Source organism: Scyliorhinus torazame, chromosome 19 (assembly GCF_047496885.1).
Source record: "Scyliorhinus torazame isolate Kashiwa2021f chromosome 19, sScyTor2.1, whole genome shotgun sequence".
Lineage (NCBI taxonomy): Eukaryota > Metazoa > Chordata > Chondrichthyes > Carcharhiniformes > Scyliorhinidae > Scyliorhinus > Scyliorhinus torazame.
The window spans coordinates 107511932-107530499 of NC_092725.1; the positions used below are offsets into that span (position 1 = coordinate 107511932).

General features: G+C 47.7%; 1 protein-coding gene across 1 annotated transcript in view; it reads left to right on the forward strand.

The window, feature by feature from the left end:
• Nucleotides 1-18568, forward strand: part of ppm1h (protein phosphatase, Mg2+/Mn2+ dependent, 1H) — a 273456-nt gene that overhangs the window by 192573 nt on the left and 62315 nt on the right. Inside the window, exons 5-6 of the mRNA XM_072485022.1 lie at nucleotides 1800-1884; nucleotides 18180-18298. Of these exons, the coding sequence (XP_072341123.1) occupies nucleotides 1800-1884; nucleotides 18180-18298 (204 nt within the window). The remainder of the gene's footprint in view (nucleotides 1-1799; nucleotides 1885-18179; nucleotides 18299-18568) is intronic.

Genomic DNA, 18568 nt, shown 5'->3' on the forward strand with positions numbered 1-18568 from the left:
CCTTTATCAGAAGCACATCAGGTTAAAGTCACTACTGAAAACATTTATAATTCTGAATTCACCAAATGATCAAGAGATAGTCTTTTCATGGCAGAGAGATCAACAGTACAGCTGCTCTGTCTGGCTTCAGCTCCCACACTGAAAACAAAACTAAAACACAACCTACATCAAACAGCCTAAAACAAAAGTAAAAAGTTGACATAGCCCAGTTCCACCCACTCTCTGACATCACTGCAGTAGTAAACACCCATTTATAAACATCCATTTCTTAAAGGTACTCCCACATGACAGTAGGTTAAAGTCACCCATGATTATTGTAGTACCTTTCTTGCATGCCCCATTTATTTCTTCCTGTATGCTCTGTCCTAACTACTGTTAAACCATAAACCTCTAGACCTATGAACTACTCCCACAAATGACCTTTCACCTTACATATTTCGTATCTTGACCCAAAATTGATTCTACATCTTGCTCTTTCGAGCTAAGTGCATCTCTCACTACTGTACTGATGACACACTTAATTAACAAGGCTGCCCCATTACCTTTTCTTAGCTTCCTATCTTCTGAAATATCGAATACACTGTTATCTTTTTTAAATGGTTTAGAACTGTTCATTCCAGATTTCAAGGCCTACCAATTTAAAACGGGGTGAATTCATTTGCAAGAAATATAGGCCCAAATAGGGCAAAGTTGCCAGGTAGCAGGGTCAGATTGCTGGGCACAGGGCCTTAATCTAAGCCCACCAATTGTGACGCTTAAGTAGACTGTGGCTATCACCTGGTCCCCTAAAATTAAATTAGGGTTAGGGTTAGTGAAACTTGGTACTGAAACTGTATTTCTACGTATAGCATGTACAAAATTGGAAATTACGTGATGGCCATGATGGTCCAGAATAATTTTTAGAGTTTTGGTGCAAAGCTAAATGGCATTCACCTGAGGTCACTTAACCTCTTTATTAACTCAATACCGCAGTGTTGTTGAACACTCGACATGTGACATGTATTTCTGAGAATTCGTAGCAGGATACTTATATGAGTGGAATAGTGTAGAGTTGGGAATGAGTAATGGTTTGTGGGAGTAAATAATAACGAATGCTGCTTCTAGCAATAGATTCATAAACAATAAAAGCAAAACTGCTGTAGCTGAAACACTGACACTAACTGAAGCCAGGAACTGCATATTGAGACTTAAATGAGCATCTCTTGCTAACAAAAAGGAGTCTGTCGAGTCTCTTGTATGTTTAATATCTTGTGTATTGGCAAAAATGTTCTATTTTGCACTGTACACATTTATTGCAGCTTTAATGCACACTCCCAACTAACTTTTAATTGAGGATTAGTTATCTTTTGCAGTTTGTATTCTCTGGAGCTATTAAAGTAGTCCGGTGCATTAAAGACTAGGAAACTGGCCAGAAAGCAGCAAGCACCCCCAAGAGGAGCCCATCCAATTTTCTGTCTTTTTCTAGTTTAATGGATGACAAAATTGGGTGGGCCCACTTCCAGGTACATGCTTTTCTCCGCCCAATTTTCTTGTATTCAGTAGTTCAAACACAGGGAACAGAAGAATCTGCTCCCTCGTCAGATGATATGATGGTTCCATGAATTCCCACACTCCCAATGCATTCACTTTTATCATGTGATTATAAGAGTTCACCTGAACTAGGTTTTCTTTATCAAATCATGAGGGTTTAAGAAAGCTAAATCTATTTTTGCTTTTGAAGACTTAAAAACACTACTGAACATCATTGGGTCTCAAGATTCCACTACTTTATATGAATATTCCAATTCATTGCATTTCAGGGCCATTATTGTTCGAAATGGTGAAGTCATTCCAATGTCTTCAGAGTTCACACCAGACACTGAACGACAGAGGCTTCAGTACTTGGTAAGTGAGAGTTTAAGTCATACTATGGTTCTACACAACATATTATCATAAACACACAATGTGAGTTTGTGGGGATTCTCGTGATTGAAAAGTTAATTGCATTTTCTGGCTTTTTAAAATGCTGCACTAGGATTGCAAATTTGAACGGTGCAATTTTTAGAGATACTTTCAGCTAATTAACTTTTCATTCAGGTTTTGAATAACTTTTTTATGACTAGCAAACAGGCTGCTAGTTCAGTATTGCAATGGGGAAGTTATTGTGTTGTTGGAGGTGCGGTCATTTGAATGAGATTTCAAACCAAGTCTCTGCCCTGGTGGATGTCCTAGCACTATTTAAAGAGCGAAAGGAGTTGTTCAGTGTACCGACTGGCCTTCCTTTTTCATCGAATACTACCAGAAACAGATTTTCTTTCATTCATTCATGGGATGAGGGCGTCGCTAGCCAGGCCAGCATTTGTTGCCCACCCTAATTACCCTTTGAACTGAGTGGCTTGCTAGGCCATTTCAGAGTGTTGATAAGAGTGAACTACATTGTTGTGGGTTTGGAGTCACATGTAGGTCAGACCAGGTAAGGATGGTAGATTTCCTTCCCTAAAGGACAAATAGTTTCACAGTCATTATTAGACTTCTTGGGTGGGATTCTCCCGCAATCGGCGGGATGGCCGACGCCGGCGCCAAGAACGGCGCGAATCACTCCGGCGTCGGGCCACCCGGAAATTGCGGAATCCTCCGCATTTCTGGGAGCTAGGCTGGCGCCGGAGGGGTTGGCGCTGCGCCAACCGTCGACGAAGGGTCGCCGTGGTCTTGCGCATGTGCAGGGGGTTTCTTCTCCGCGCCGGCCATGGCGGAGCCCTACAGAGAGGCCCCCCTCCCGGGGCCAGACCCTCTCTCTCTCTCTCCCCCCCCCCCCCCCCCCCCCCCCCGAGGATTCCAGTAGATGGCCTATCAGCCAGGTCCCCCGTGTGGGACCATGTCCATTTCACGCCGGCGGGACTGTCCGAAAACGGGCGGCCGCTCGGCCCATCAGGGCCCGGAGAATTGCCGGGGGGGCTACTGCCAACGGCCCCCGACGGGCGTGGCGTGAATCCTGCCCCCGCCTGAAAGCCGGCGGCGGAGAATTCGGCCCCTTAATTCCAGATTTCTTATTGAATTCAAATTTCACCATCTGCTATGGTGGGATTCGAACCTGGATCCCCAGAGCATTCCCCTGGGTCTCTGAATTGCTAGCCCAGTGACAATGCCACTCCGCACCACCTCCCTTTCACCAATAATTTCTTTTACTCTTTGTGTGAGACAATGCTGTTTGCAAATTGGATTACTCTATTTGCCTCGATGACAATAGGTGCACTCCAAAGAATAATTTGTAGATCTGTACCACGTTGGACAGGAGATACTGTCCAATGACAATGCAACCATGTTGTGTCAAAGGTGGCTCATACTCTTGCCTCTGATTCAGTTTTGGATGAGACGTTAAATCTAAAGCCCTGACTGCTCTCTCAGGTGGACACACGAGATTCCGTTTTGAGGAAGAGCATAGGAGTTTTCCCTGGTGTTCTGGCCAATATTTATCCCTCAATCAACATCGCAAAAACAGCAGATTGTCTGGTCATTATCACATTGCTGTTCGTGGGGGCTTGCTGTGGTGTATGTGATTCTCACATTGAAACAGTACCTACCCTTCAAAAGCACTTCATTGGCTGTAAAGCACTTGGGGATGTCCTGTGATCATGAAAGATACACAAACGCAAGTCTTTTCACCAACTCTTATTGTCGATTATTTGTTTTGTCCACTGTGTACGTACTTTTCACTGTACTTCAGTACATGTGACAAATCAATCAATCAACCAAGTGACATTATTGTACTTCATTAATGCTCTAATATTAATGCCGCTTAGTATCTCATTCATTTCACTGTGGGAGGGAAGCTTCTTAAAATTAGCATCTTTCCTTTTTTACGAATAAATGACTCACTGGGCACGCTTTAGCCACACTTGTTGGATTCAATAGGAAGGGTGGTGAAGAGGTATGTTGGTATTCCAACATGCTATCCAGTATGAAGTTGCATGTTGGCATTTGTACTTACCAACCTTCCATTTCTGGAATGGCCATGGGAATGGGGGTAGATTTTGAGCAGCAGTGATGCATGTTGCCAGAGGAAATAGTTGCAAATAACTAAGTGCAAAAATGTCTCAGCCGGATAAAGAAAAGAGAAAAAAATGAAAACTTGGCCAAAAATAAGGAAGTAATGCTATTGCCCAGTTAGGAGCACAATACCTTGCTCAATGTACTTAAGTATTTCCCTGAAATATATTCATTCACAGAACCTGGGCATCACTGGCAAGGCCAGCATTTATCGCCCACCCCAAATTGCCTTTGAGAAGGTGATAGTGAATTCTTGATTATAGTCTGTGTAGTGTAAATATACCCAAAGCGCCCTTGGTTAGCAATTTCCACCTCTCCCCACAGCCCCAACTTACTTTTTAGGGACAAAATCAGAAAATACTGGACAAATTCAGCAGGTCTGACAGCATCTGTGGAGGGGGAAGGGAGCTAATGTTTCGAGTCTGGATGACTCTTTGTCAAAGCTGGAGAGAACTGAAAATGGGGTCAGATTTATGCTGTTGTGAGGGAGGGGTGGAACGGTGGTGCTGGATAGGGGGCTCGTGAAAGGTGGAGATTGACAAAGGTGTCGAGGACAGAAGACAAAAGGAATGCAAATGGCGTGATTACGGTTAAGAAGGATGCTGCTAATGGCACATAAAGAGATTCGAATCTGTGAATGGCAGAACAAAGGTGAGCAGAGTGTCAAAGGGCAACTAGGAACAGTTGACCCAAGTGGAGTGGGGAAGGGGGAACAATGGTGAGGGAAAAACCGAACTACAGTCTCAGGTTGTCGAACTCGATGTTAAGTCCGGAAGGCTGCAATTAACGTGCCTACTCGGAAGATGAGGTACTGTTCATTTAGTTTGCGCTGGGCTTTACTGGAACATTGCAGCAGGCCAAGGACAGACATGTGGATGTAAGAACAGAACGGTGAGTTGAAATGGCTAGTGACAGGAAGGTCTGGGTCCTGCTTGCTGTCAGACCTGCTGAGATTGTCCAGTTTTTGTTTCAGATTCCAGCATCTGCACTAATTTGCTTTTATTTACTTTTTAGGGGGTCCTCGAGCCCCCCCCTCACCTCACCTCTTATGGGCAAGACATCCACGGGCCCACTCCCTGGAACAGAAAACCTGGCACCTGGACACCTTGGCACTGCAGCCTGGCACCCTGGCAGTGCCCCTGCCAGCCTGCAGTGCCAAGGTGGCACTGCCAGGGTGCCAGGTGGCAGTTCCAAGGTTCCACCCGGCAGTGCCAAGGTGCCCGGATTGCAGCGGGAGTGCCAGGGTACCACCTTTCCCAGAGCCCAACCATCCTGGGACCTCCACTGGCTTGGACGCCCCCCCCAAAGGTGCCATTACGCCTGGTCAACGTTTCTGTGGACCACTGCTAAATGACGCAATGGTGATGTCTTCCAGGCATGGGCATTAGTTCTCGGGCCTCAGGGGAATCGGACCTGGTATGTTCATCGCGCCCATCGCGCGCCTCGTTGCGTCACCAGGTCAGGCGAGATGAGGCCGTTAAATCACATCCCAGAGCTGTGATCAGATCGAATTGCACTATACGCCCATTTAACATTCCGAACAATGAGACACATGCAAAGTTGTTACACCTCTCAATCAATATCTGTATTCATTCGAGCACAGCTCCCGATCTGGAAGGATAGAAGTGCTGCATTTATGCTCATGTATCAGGATAAAAATGTATTTGAGTCCCGTCCCTTTGGCTGTTAATTTAATCAAAGCAGCAATCCGTTCACTTAACAGCATTGGCTAACCAGGGAAAGAAACTTCATACCAGCAAACCAGTGGGCCCCTATGTTATTATTGCAATGCACAATATCATCCTGGTCGTTATTTTGAACTGGTTTGTTAATCTAATAAAACAAGGGAAGACTGAAAGCTAGGTGGCAGCACCCTCATTTTATACCCATTGTCTGACTCTTCAACCTGACAGAATGTCGCTGCTGTCTGACAGAATCACAATATTCAGTGCTGGATTTCTCCCTCCACTGTCAGGCAATAAACATTTATGGAATGATTTGATCTTGATGCCATTTATATAGGTTTCTGTAGTCTAGTGGTTATGGCACTAACAATTTTTTAAAAAATCTCATCATTGTTTTCATATCTTTGCATGGTCTCACACCTCCCATCTTTAATCTCCTCCAGCAGTACAAACCTACGAGATCTCAGCTCACTTCTTGTGCAACCCTGATTTTCTTTTTATTAAATTCATTTACAGGATGTGGACATCGTTGGCTAGGCCAGCATCTATTGCCCAAGCCAGCATCTATTGCCCAGGCCAGCATCTATTGCCCATCCCTAGTTGCCTTTGAGAATTGGCGGTAAGCTGCCTTCTTGAACCACTGCAGACCCTGAATTCTAGACACATCCACAGTGTTGTTAGAGAGGGAGTTCCATCAATGGCTGTGCTTTCAGCTAATAAGGCCCCAAACCTGGAATTCCCTCCTTAAACCACTCTGTCTCGCTACCACTCTCCCATCCTTTTGATCAAGCTTTTGGTCATCTGTGGTATTAATTGCCTTTATGCGGCTTGGTGTAAAATTTTGTTTCATAAAACTTCTGGAAGGTTTTTACTACAGTAAAGGAGCTATACAAATACAAGTTGTTGTTGATGTTGGGATCCTGCCTGTTCCTTAAAAGAGGACCACCATGGCAAATTGTGAAACTGGTGAATTATGGGAGAGTGCCGTATGATACCAGTCACATAAAAAACAAGAACCAAGAACAGTACAGCACAGGAATAGACCCTTCGGCCCTCTTAAGCCTGCGTCGACCATGCTGTCCGTCTAACCTAAAGCCTTCTACACTTCCGGGGTCCGTATCGCTCTATTCCCATCCTATTCATGTATTTGAATACATGACTCCCCTTAAATGTCACTATCGTACCTGCTTCCGCCATCTCCTCCGGCAGCGAGTTCCAGGCACCCACAACCCTCTGTGTTAAAAAAAAATTCTCTTGCACATCTCCTCTAAACTTTGCCCCTCACACCTTCTACCTATGTCCCCTGGTAATTGACTCTTCCACCCTGGGAGAAAGCTTCTGACTACCCACTCTGTCCATGCCCCTCATAATTTTGTAGACTTCAATCAGGTTGTCCCTCAACCTCCGTCGTTCCAGTGAGAACAAACAGAGTTTATCCAACCTCACCTCATAGCTAATGCCCTGCATACTAGGCAACACCCTGGCAAACCTCTTCTGTACCCTCTCCAAAGCCTCCACATCCTTCTGGTAGTGTGGCGACCAGAATTGAACGCTATACTCCAAGTGTGGCCGAACTAAGGTTCGAAACAGCTGCAGCATGACTTGCCAATTTCTATACTCAATGCCCCGGCCAATGAAGGCAATCATACCGTCTGTAGAGGGACAGGTAGTATTGAGGAAGCAAGGGGGCTGCAGAAGGACTTAGACAAGCTCGGAGAGTGGGTAATGAAGTGACAAATGAAATACAATGTTTAAAAGTGTGATGTTATGCACTTTGGAAGGAGGAATTTAGGCACAGGCTATTTTCTTTTTTTTTAATTTTTTAATTTTTTTTTTTATTCTCCTTTTTCACATTTTCTCCCACATTTACATCCATCAACAATAAACAATAATCAGCAAGATATGTCAGACCCCATAATAACAACGATCCCATCTACCCACCAACCCCCAAACCTCAACCCATGTTTGCATAAACAAATGACAAAAAGGAATAAGGGATTACCCGTAGTCACCCTTAATCTTACACAGCTCTCCCCCCCCCCCCCCCCCCCGCCCCCGGTCTCCAGCTCCTCCCGTCCACTGCCTCTTGTAAAACTCCTCCTCCCAACCCCGGTTCCTTCCCCCCAACTTTCCACCCCGGCTAGACCACTCGGGCCCTGTTCTGCCAGGCTCCGATGGCCGCAGCCCCTCCCCCCACATCACTCCCGTTCACTGGCCGGCTTAAACCGGCCAGCGTGGAGGCCCCCGCCCGGGTCCCTTTCCCATTTGCCTGGCCCTAGGAAAGCCCAAAGATCCCCTTTTAGCACACAAACCCCACATACCCACCTACACCCCAAAGAACCCTCATTTCGAGTGAAAGTCCCGTCCCTTCCCTTGTCCAAATATATACCACATTGGCTCCTTTAGTCTCTACACCTGCGCGCAGTGATACAAAAAAGAAGAAAATACAGTCATGAGGTTACATCGGCACATGGCCATTCCTCAATTTGTCAGTTCTGCCACAGTCCATCTGCTTTCGCAAACTCCTCCGCTGCTTCCGCCGTTCCAAAATAAAAGTCCCTGAGCTTGTAAGTCACCCTCAGCTTCGCTGGATATGCAATGCCGCACCGCACCTTGCTAATGTACAGTGCCGTCTTCACCAGGTTGAAGGCAGCCCGCCTCCTTGCCAGCTCTACCGTAAAGTCCTGGTATACGCGTATACCAGCTCAAGCCCACTACACCACCCGCTTCTGCTTGGCCCAGCTCAGGACCTTCTCCTTCACACTGTACCTACAGAACACAGAGTCACTGCTCTTGGTGGCTCACTCGCCTTTGGTACAGGCCTCCACGACCGATGAGCCCGATCCAGTTCATATCGGGAGGGATCCTCCCCCTCCCCCAATAGTTTTGCCAGCATCACGGCAAAATACTTAGTCGGCTTCGGTCCTTCAACTCCTTCGGGCAGCCCCACAATCCTCAAGTTCTGTCGCCTGGATCTGTTTTCCAGGTCTTTCATTTTTCCTCGCAGATCCTTGTTAGTATCCATCACCTTCCGCATCTCTTTCCCCATCGAGGCAAGGTGATCACCGTGCTGCAATAACGTCTCCTCCACTTCCTTCAGCGCCTCCCCTTGCTCTCGCACCTCCGCCACTGCGCTCGCCACCTACGTCCTCACCGGGGAAACCGCCTCCTCCACCAGCACACTCAAAACCTCCCTCATCTCCTTCCTCACCGTCTCCATGCATTTCGCAATCTGCGCCAACTGCTTTTCAAATTCCGCAGCTGGGTTAGTTATTTCTTCAGCCGTAAGCAGTGCGGCCTTCCCTGGTGCTCCAGCCTCCATTTTCCTTGGTGACCCCACGGTGACCTTTCCACTCCCCGACAGACCTTCAGCTGTTTTTTTTCCGGCCGTTTTCTTGCTCACCCTCGACATTTTTCTTTGTTCTTTTTTTCCTCCTGTGTCTTCACTGTGCCTCCTCCGTGCCTTCTCCCTGCTTCTGCCGCCTCCGTGGACCCTGGGACCGGGCTTAAAGCCCCGAAAATGCCGTTGCCGAACGGGAGCCCTCCATTGTGCGGCCGCCTCCCGCCTGCCGTCACCGGAAGTGGCACAGGCTATTTTCTAAATGACAAAATGCTTCGGAAAGCAGAAGCACAAAGGGTCTTGGGAGTCCTTGTTCACGATTCTTTTAAGGTTGATGTGCAGGTTCAGTCGGTAATTAAGAAGGCAAATGCAATGTTAGCATTCATGTCAAGAGGGCTAGAATACAAGACCAGGGATGTACTCCTGAGGCTGTATTAGGCTCTGGTCAGACCCCATTTGGAGTAATGTGAGCAGTTTTGGCCCCGTATCTAAGGAAGGATGTGCTGGCCTTGGAAAGGGTCTAGAGGACGTTCACAAGAATGATCCCTGGAATGAAGAACTTGTCGTATGAGGAACCTTTGAGGACTCTGGGTCTGTAGTCGTTGGAGTTTAGAAGGATGAGAGGGGATCTTATTGAAACTTACAAGATACTGCGAGGCCTGGATAGAGTGGACCTGGAGAGGATGTTTCCACTTGTTGGAAAAACTAGAACCAGAGGACACCATCTCAGACTAAAGGGACAATCCTTTAAAACAGAGAGGAGGAATTTCTTCAGCCAGAGGGTGGTGAATCTGTGGAACTCTTTGCCGCAGAAGGCTGTGGAGGCCAATTCACTGAATGTCTTTAAGACAGAGATAGATAAGTTCTTGATTAATAAGAGGATCAGGGGTTATGGGGTGAAGGCAGGAGAACGGGGATGAGAAAATGTCAGCCATGATTGAATGGCGGAGCAGACTCGATGGGCTGAGTGGCCTAATTCTGCTCCTATGTCTTATGGTCTTATGCCGTATGCCTTCTTGTGCCCCGGCCGCTGAAAGCAAGCATGCCGTATGCCTTCTTGTGCCCCAGCCGCTGAAAGCAAGCATGCCATATGCCTTCTTGAGTTCACTCTCAATGCCTTTTGAAGTCAGCTAGAGAATAGTTGCTACAAAGTACAAAAAATAAGCACAAAACTTGGAACTCGACACGGACTTGGGCGCTCTGTTTGGAGAAAACCTTGGCAATCAAAGCCCAGTCGCCTCTCACTGGTATCTATTATTATCTTTATTGTCACAAGTAGGCTAACATTAACACTGCAATGAAGTTACTGTGAAAAGCCCCTTGTCGCCACACTCCGGCGCCTGTTCGGGTACACGGAGGGCAAATTCCGAATGCTCAAATTACCTAACAGCACGTCTTTCGGGATTTGTGGGAGGAAACGGTGCACTCTGAGGAAACCCATGCAGACACAGGGAGAACATGCAGACTCCACACAGATAGTGGCCCAAGCCGGGAATCGAACCTGGGACCCTGGAGCTGTGAAGCAACACGCTAACCACTGTGCTACTGTGCCACCCACCTGGCACTGCTCTTGGGAGAACTGTCTCAAGCTAGCCATGCAGCAGCCAGAGAGTCATGTTCAGAGAATCATATCCATCATCCAGTTCTGTCATCACCATCCCTGTACATCAATGTCCTGACCTACTAGAAGGAGAGACGTACTCCAGAGTTAGGAAGTATAGTATAAAGTCTGGGACTGCGGCGCTGAGGACCCAGGTTCGAATTCCGGCCCTGGGTCACTGTCTGTGTGGAATTTGCACATTCTCCCCATGCCTGCATGGGTTTCACCCCCACAACCTAAAGATGTGCTGGTTAGGTGGATTGGCCAATCTAAATTGCCCCTTAATTGGAAAAAAAGAAAAATAATTGGCTACTCTAAATTTTAAAGAAAAGTACAGTATGAAGTGAGTTTGGAGTCCTCGATTACCTCTGGAGCCCACAAATTCTCAGCTAGGATATGTCTTGGACACATGTTACTATTATTTCTTGCCACTGGATCAATATCCTGCAATTAATTGCCTACCTAACGTAAATGTGAAAATTACTATTTTAAATTTTATTTAGGGATAAATGCTCAGTTTTTTAAAAAAAAGAAAGAAAAGCTAAATAAATATAGGAGATTTTAGATATAACCTGACACAAAACATCTTTCAAAAGTTTAATTTAACGGGATAAGACATGACAGGAGATCTCCAAGCTGTGGTTTGCTCCTCTTGCTCTATGTGGCAGGCTGGGGACAGTTCCAGTCCCCAGGGTTAGCGTGTGTGCAGGAAGTGTCTCCAGTTACAGCTCCTGGAAGCTCGAGTTTCAGAGCTGGAGCGGTGGTTGGAGACACTGTGGAGCATCCGCAAGAGAGAGAGCATCATGGATAGCACGTATAGAGAGGTGGCCACACCGCAGGCTCAGACTCCACAGGCAGGAAGGGAATGGGTGACCACAAGACAGAGCAAGAGAGCTAGGCAGGTAGTGCAGGAATCTCCTGTGGCCATTCCCTTGCAGAACAGACATACCGGTTTGGATAATGTTGACGGGAATGGCCTCTCGGGGGGGAAACCAGCAACAGCCAAACTTGTGGCACCACTGTTGGTTGTGCTGCAGAGGGAGGGGGTGATAAGAGTGCCAGTGCAATATTTATAGCGGACTCAATTTTAAGGGGAATAGACAGGAGTTTCTGTGGCCGCAAACGCAATTCCAGGATGATATATTGCCTCCCTGGTGCCAGGGTCGAGGATGTCTCTGAGCGGGTACTGGACATTCTGGAGTGGTCGTGGTACACATCGGTACAAACGACATAAGTAAAAAAAGGGATGAGATCCTAAAAGCAGAATACACGGAGCTAGGGAGGAAGTTAAGAAATTGGACCTCCAAGGTAGTGATCTCAGGATTACTACGGTGCCACATGCCAGTCAGAGTAGAAATGAAAGGATATATTAGATGAATACGTGGCTGAGGAGATGGTATCGGGCGAGGGTTTCAGATTGGGGCATTGGGACCAGTTCTGTGGGAAGTGGAACCTGTACAAACTGGACGGTTTACACCTGGGCAGGACTGGGACTGATGCCCTAGGGGGGGCTATTTGCTCGAGCGATTGGGAAGGGTTTAAACTAATATGCCAGGGGGATGGGAACCTATGCAAGGAGTCCGAGAAAGACGGAGCAAGGACAAAAATAAAAGGTAATAAAGGGAATAAGAAGACTGATAGGGGAGGGCAGCACGGTGGGTGGCGCAGCTGCCTCAAGGCGCCGAGGTCCCAGGTTCGATCCCGGCTCTGGGTCACTGTCCGTGTGGAGTTTGCACATTCGCCCCGTGTTTGCGTGGATTTCGCCCCCACAACCCAAAGATGTGCCGGGTAGGTGGATTGGCCACGCTAAATTGCTCCTTAATTGGAAAAAATTAATTGGGTTCTCTAAAATTTATTTTAAAAAAGAAAAGTGTTAGGTGGAGAAACCAAGGGCAAAATTCAAACAGGCCAAAAGAGAAAAATATTGGGAGCAAGACAAACAATGTGAAAAAGACAAACTTAAAGGCTCTGTGCCTTAATGTATGGAGCATTTGCAATAAAGTGGATGAACTAATCGCGCAAATAGATGTAAATGGGTACGATATAATTGGGGTTACGGAGAAATGGCTGCAGGGTGACCAGGGGTGGGAATGGAATGTCCCAGGGTATTCAGTATTTAGGAAGGACAGGCATAAAAGAAAAGGTGGTGGCGTGGCCCTACTGGTTAAAGAGGAAATTAACACAATAGTGAGAAAGGATATTAGCTCTGGCATGTGGAGTCTGTATGGATAGAGTTGAGAAATACCATGGGGCAAAAAACATTAGTGGGTATCATATATAGACCCCCAAACTGCAGTGGTGATGTTTGAAATGGCATTAAACACCAGAGATGCATGTAATAAGGGAATATCGATGACCATGGGTGATTTTAATCTTCACATAGATTGGGCAAATCAAATTTGCAGATGATAACAAGTTGGGTGGGAGGGTGAACTTTGACGAGGATGCAGAGATCCTACAGCATGATCTGGGCGGGTTGGGCGAGTGGGCAAATCAATGGCAGATGCAGTATAATTTGGATGAGTGTGAGGTTATTCACGTTGGAAGCAAAAACAGGAAGGCAGATTACTTCCTGAATGGTTGTAAATTGGGAGAGGGGAGTATGCAGCGGGACCTGGGTGTCCTTGTGCACCAACCGCTGAAGGTAAGCATGCAGGTGCAACAGGCAGGAAAGAAGGCTAATGGTATGTTGGTCTTCATTGTGAGAGGTTTCGAGTACAGAAGCAGGGATGTGTTGCTGCAATTATACAGGGCCTTGGTGAGGCCACACCTAGAATATTGTGTGGAGTTTTGGTCTCCCTTTCTGAGGAAGGATGTTCTTGCACTCGAGGAATTGCAGCGAAGGTTTACCAGACTGATTCCAGGGATGGCGGGACTGTCATACGAGGAGAGATTGACCAGATTGGGATTGTTCTCACTGGAGTTCAGAAGAATGAGGGGGGGATCTCATATAGACTTATAAAATTCTAACAGGAGTAGACAGGATAGATGCAGGGAAGGTGTTCCCGATGGTGGGTGTGTCCAGAACCAGGGGTCACAGTCTGAGGATTCAGGGTAAACCATTTCGGACAGAGATGAGGAAACATTTATTCACCCAAGGAGTGGTGAGCCTGTGGAATTCATAACCACTGAAAGTAGTTGATGCTAAAACATTGAATATATTTAAGAGGCAGCTAGATATAGCATTTGGGGCGAATGGGATCAAAGGCTATGAGGAGAAAGTAGGATTAGGCTAGTGAGTTGGATGATCAGCCAGAATCGTGATGAATGGCGGAGCAGGCTCGAAGGGCCAAGAGGCCTCCTCCTGCTCCTATCTTCAATGTATCTACGTGTCTATGGAAGCATCATCGCCATATGGGCTGCTGTAGTTCAGGAAGAAATCCAATTACTGTCATCCGAGCAATAAGAGATGAACAATAATTGATATCTTAATGGAATCATCTACATTGTGAATTTTACTAAAACTGAAATGTGATAACACTTTTTGGCTGGGTAATATTTTTAGTACTTGACAATAACAAAATAGGAGTACAGCAAAAGGGCAAATATATATAAATTTTAGTTGAGGAAATCTTTGGTACATTAAGTATTTATGGTGGATTCAGAAGATTTATGCACTTTACAAGGTACAGTTACCCTGGTTTATTAGCTAAATGCCTTAAAGTGAGATACAAATTGATTTTTGATTATTATTCACGCCATTCTTTTACATGTACACGTACACTCAATCAGGATGAGAAATGACTCATGAAACACTTTATTAATCTTTAACCCATCTCCCTGAGCAAAACAGTACCTCTCAGAATGTGGCTTCTTGTAAGGCATTGGCGAGGTAAATTGCCATCTGCTGTAAGTCGGTTAATTTTTGGGTGCCTTGCTGTATCTTTGCCCTTCCATCAGACTGCACCGAGCAATAATGGCTGCAATTCTCCCAAAAGGGAACAAAGTGCCCTAACGAGACGTTTAGCCACGTGTTTCCCAACCCGGCAGTGCCGAAACCCGCGTTGAATAAGGGGTCTGAACAGGGAACGTGCGGCCGAGGCAGCACATAGCCCTGTTTTGTACAGGCTTGCTGGAACTCCCCGTTGTAGCAAGAAATTAGTCCTCCATTTTTAAATGGTGTCCCGATCTCAAAGGTCCCAGAAACAATCATCGACCAACCCCCCCCCCCCATTCTCCCAACACCCACGCTGGGCAACCCCGGCCCGATCGCACGCAAAAAATGCAAGCTTTGCACACTGGCAGTGCCAGGGTGCCCAGGTGGCACCAGGGCACCAACCTGCCCAAAGGGCATGCAGCTAGGATCCCCCGATCCCCTGGGAGACCCCCATGAGTGCCGTTCAGTCTGGTCCCCGTCTGTACTTAACAGTGCATGCCCAAGGCCCCTGAGGCAAAGGGGTTGAATGCTAAAGCCTCGGGTACCTCAGGAACCTGCACATTAGAGTGAGGCTTACTGCCTCACTCTAATAGGCAGATTTGCAAAAAAAGTGATCCCGCCCATTGTGGGTGAGATTCACATCGCAACATCTGGGGCAGCACGGTAGCACAGTGATTAGCACAGTTTCTTCACAGCTCCAGGGTCCCAGGTTCGATTCCCGGCTTGGGTCACTGTATGTGCGGAGTCTGCACGTTCTCCCCATGTCTGCGTGGGTTTCCTCCGGGTGCTCCGGTTTCCTCCCACAGTCCAAAGATGTGCGGGTTAGGTGGATTGGCCATGCTAAATTGCCCTTAGTGTCCAAAATTGCCCTTAGTGTTGGGTGGGGCTGCGAGGTTATGGGGGTAGGGTGGAGGTGTGGGCTTGGGTAGGGTGCTCTTTCCAAGAGCCGGTGCAGACTCGATGGGCCGAATGGCCTCCTTCTGCACTGGAACTTCTATGATCTCCCAAGATTGCTTGAATCTCACAAGGTGTTGCGAGGCGGGTCGATCCCGGGTCCGGACGTATTCCTGTAATAGTAACCACATAAATTTTGGTTTCTTATGGAAATGATAACACAAACACAGAGCAAAACATGTGGTGAGGAGTAAGGTTAGAGAATTTGCGTCATCCCACTCATCAATGTTTTGGAGAAATTGGGCGAGATTCTCCGACCCCCCCGCCGGGTCAGAGAATCGCCGGGGGCTGGCGTGAATCCCGCCCCCGCCGGTTGCCGAATTCTCCGGCACCGGATATTCGGCGGGGGCGGGAATCGCGCCGCGCCGGTTGGCGGGCCCCCCCCCCCCGCGATTCTCCGGCCTGGATGGGCCAAAGTCCCGCCGCTAAAATGCCTGTCCCACCGGCGTAGATTAAACCACCTACCTTACCGGCGGGACGAGGCGGCGCGGGCGGGCTCCGGGGTCCTGGGGGGGCGCGGGGCGACCTGGTCCCGGGGGGTGCCCCCACGGTGGCCTGGCCCGCGATCGAGGCCCACCGATCTGCGGGCGGGCCTGTGCCGTGGGGGCACTCTTTCCCTTCCGCCTTCGCCACGGTCTCCACCATGGCGGAGGCGGAAGAGACTCCCTCCACTGCGCATGCGCGGGAATGCCTACAGCGGCCGCTAACGCTCCCACGCATGCGCCGGCCGGAGATGTCATTTCCGCGCCAGCTGGCGGGGCACCAAAGGCCTTTTCTGCCAGCTGGCGGGGTGGAAATTCGTCTGGCGCGGGCCTAGCCCCTTAAGGTTGGGGCTCGTCCCCCAAGATGCGGAGCATTCCGCACCTTTGGGGCGGCGCGATGCCCGACTGATTTGCGCCATTTTGGGTGCCAGTCGGCGGACATCGCGCCGATACCGGAGAATTTCGCCCATTGTTTCTAAACTGGCGCAATCAGATGGCAAGCTGGTTTTGCAACCTGTCCTGATTTTACATGCCTCTGAAGTCAACAGAGAGGACTTGTATCTTGTAAAACCAGTGTTCCACCTGATCCCATGAGCTTCCTGCCTGGTGAGTTATATCAAAACAATCCACTTTAGGGGCAGCACAGTGGCTCAGTGTTTAGCACTGCTGCTTCACGGCACCGAGGACCCGGGTTCGGATCACTGTCTGTGTGGAGTTTATACATTCTCCCCGTGTCTGCTGGGTCCACCCCACAACCCAAAGATGAGCAGCGTAGGTGGATGACATGTTAAATTGCCCCTTAAATGGAAAAAAATTTTTTTTTTTTAAATCCACTTTATGGAGAGGATGGTTGGCGTTGCCAAGCTTGTTGAATTATTACTGGGGGTCGAATGTTGAGAAGGTCTGGAGGAGAGGTCAGTGTGGGAGATGAGTTTGAGGGTACTATTATTTGCACCTCTTTCATTCTCATCAACAAAGTACTCCACGATCTGGTGGTGGCTTCATCGCTCATTGGAATCAGTGGAGGCAACATTTTAAGATGGAGGACGATTCATTGTGGGCACCAATCTGTGGAAATCATAGATTTGTCCCGGCAGGGCTGGACTATACATTTAGGGTTTGGGAGAGCACAGGGATAGAGTATTTTAGGGACCTGTTCGTGGGGGAAAAGTTTGTGGAGTTGGGAGAATTGGAGGAGTTGCTGAGGGGTAACAGGTTCCGTTATCTGCAGATTGGGGCCTTCGTGAGAAAGGAGGTGACCATGTTTCCGAGGTTGCCACCCCCGCTGTGGTACAAAACCTTTTCGTCTGAAGACGAGACAGGGAAAGGTAGGATCTCAGACATATAATGAGGAACTAATAAAGGGAGTGGGCATTGGTGGAGGATGTAAAGCAAAAGTGGGAGGAAGATCTGGGGTATTTGAGGCAGGGTTGTGGCGCGAGGCCCTGCGTAGGGTAAATTTGACCTCCTTGTGTACGAGGCTAAGCCTCATTCAGTTTAAAGTGATGCACAGAGTGCACATGACAGTGGCGCAAATGAGTCGTTTTTTTTCCGGGGGGGGAGGTTAGATGTGGACGGTGCTTTAGCAACAAATGGACTCAATTACAGTTGTTTCCAAAGCACCAGCCAATCACACTGATATGTTCTGGGGAGCCTGAAGTTGGGAGAGTTCATTTGCGGGGCTATGTCGGAGATTCTGGGGGTGAGGGTGGTTCCGAGCCCATGGTGGCGATATTCGGCATGTCGGAGGATCCGAGAGTGCAGGTGGGGGAGAGAGGCCGATGCGTTGGCCTTTGTCCCTCTGGTAATCCAGAGGCGGATCTTGTTAGGTTGGCGGGATCCAGAGCTGCCTAAAGCGGCGGGGTGGGTGAGTGACTTGGCGGAATTCCTCCAATTGGAGAAAATTTAATTTGCCATGAGCGGATCCGAGGAGGAGGGGTTCTTTTTGAGATGGAGGCTGTTCATCTTGGTTTAAATGGGTGCCTTGTGTTTTGAAAAAAATTTGTAAATGCTAAGAATAAAATTTTTTTTTTTTCAAAAACAATCCATTTTATGTATAACCTGACCTGGCCTGTGACAGGCAGGAAGTTGTCTGCACCACACCTTAGGAGCTGTGAAGATCTCAAGAACAAGAGTGGGTGCAGGGTTGTGGCAAACCACTGCGATGTAAATGCACATTTCCTGTCCCACAGTGAGTTTTGTTTTCCCTCTGCAGGCTTGTTTGCAGCCACATTTGTTGGGAAACGAATTCACCCACTTAGAATTTTCCAGAAGAGTGCAGCGCAAAGAACTTGGGAAGAAAATGCTCTTCCGTGATTTTAACATGACTGGCTGGTAAGGAAATTGAATGGGTTTTGTGAAGCCTTTTTTTTTCTTGGATTGTTGCTGATATATAATTGTAATATATTTAATGTGAGTGAAGACGATTTCTTAGCATTCAACTGCAGGATTATTTATTGATAAATGTGTCTCTGGCTCAGAAACATAACAGATATCAAATAATTTGATGTGCAGCAATTGAATTACAAATTCAAATCTTAATAAAACTTGAAGTCAATAGAGACCCATGGAACCCAACAACTGCTTCATCCCAGAGCCCATGTT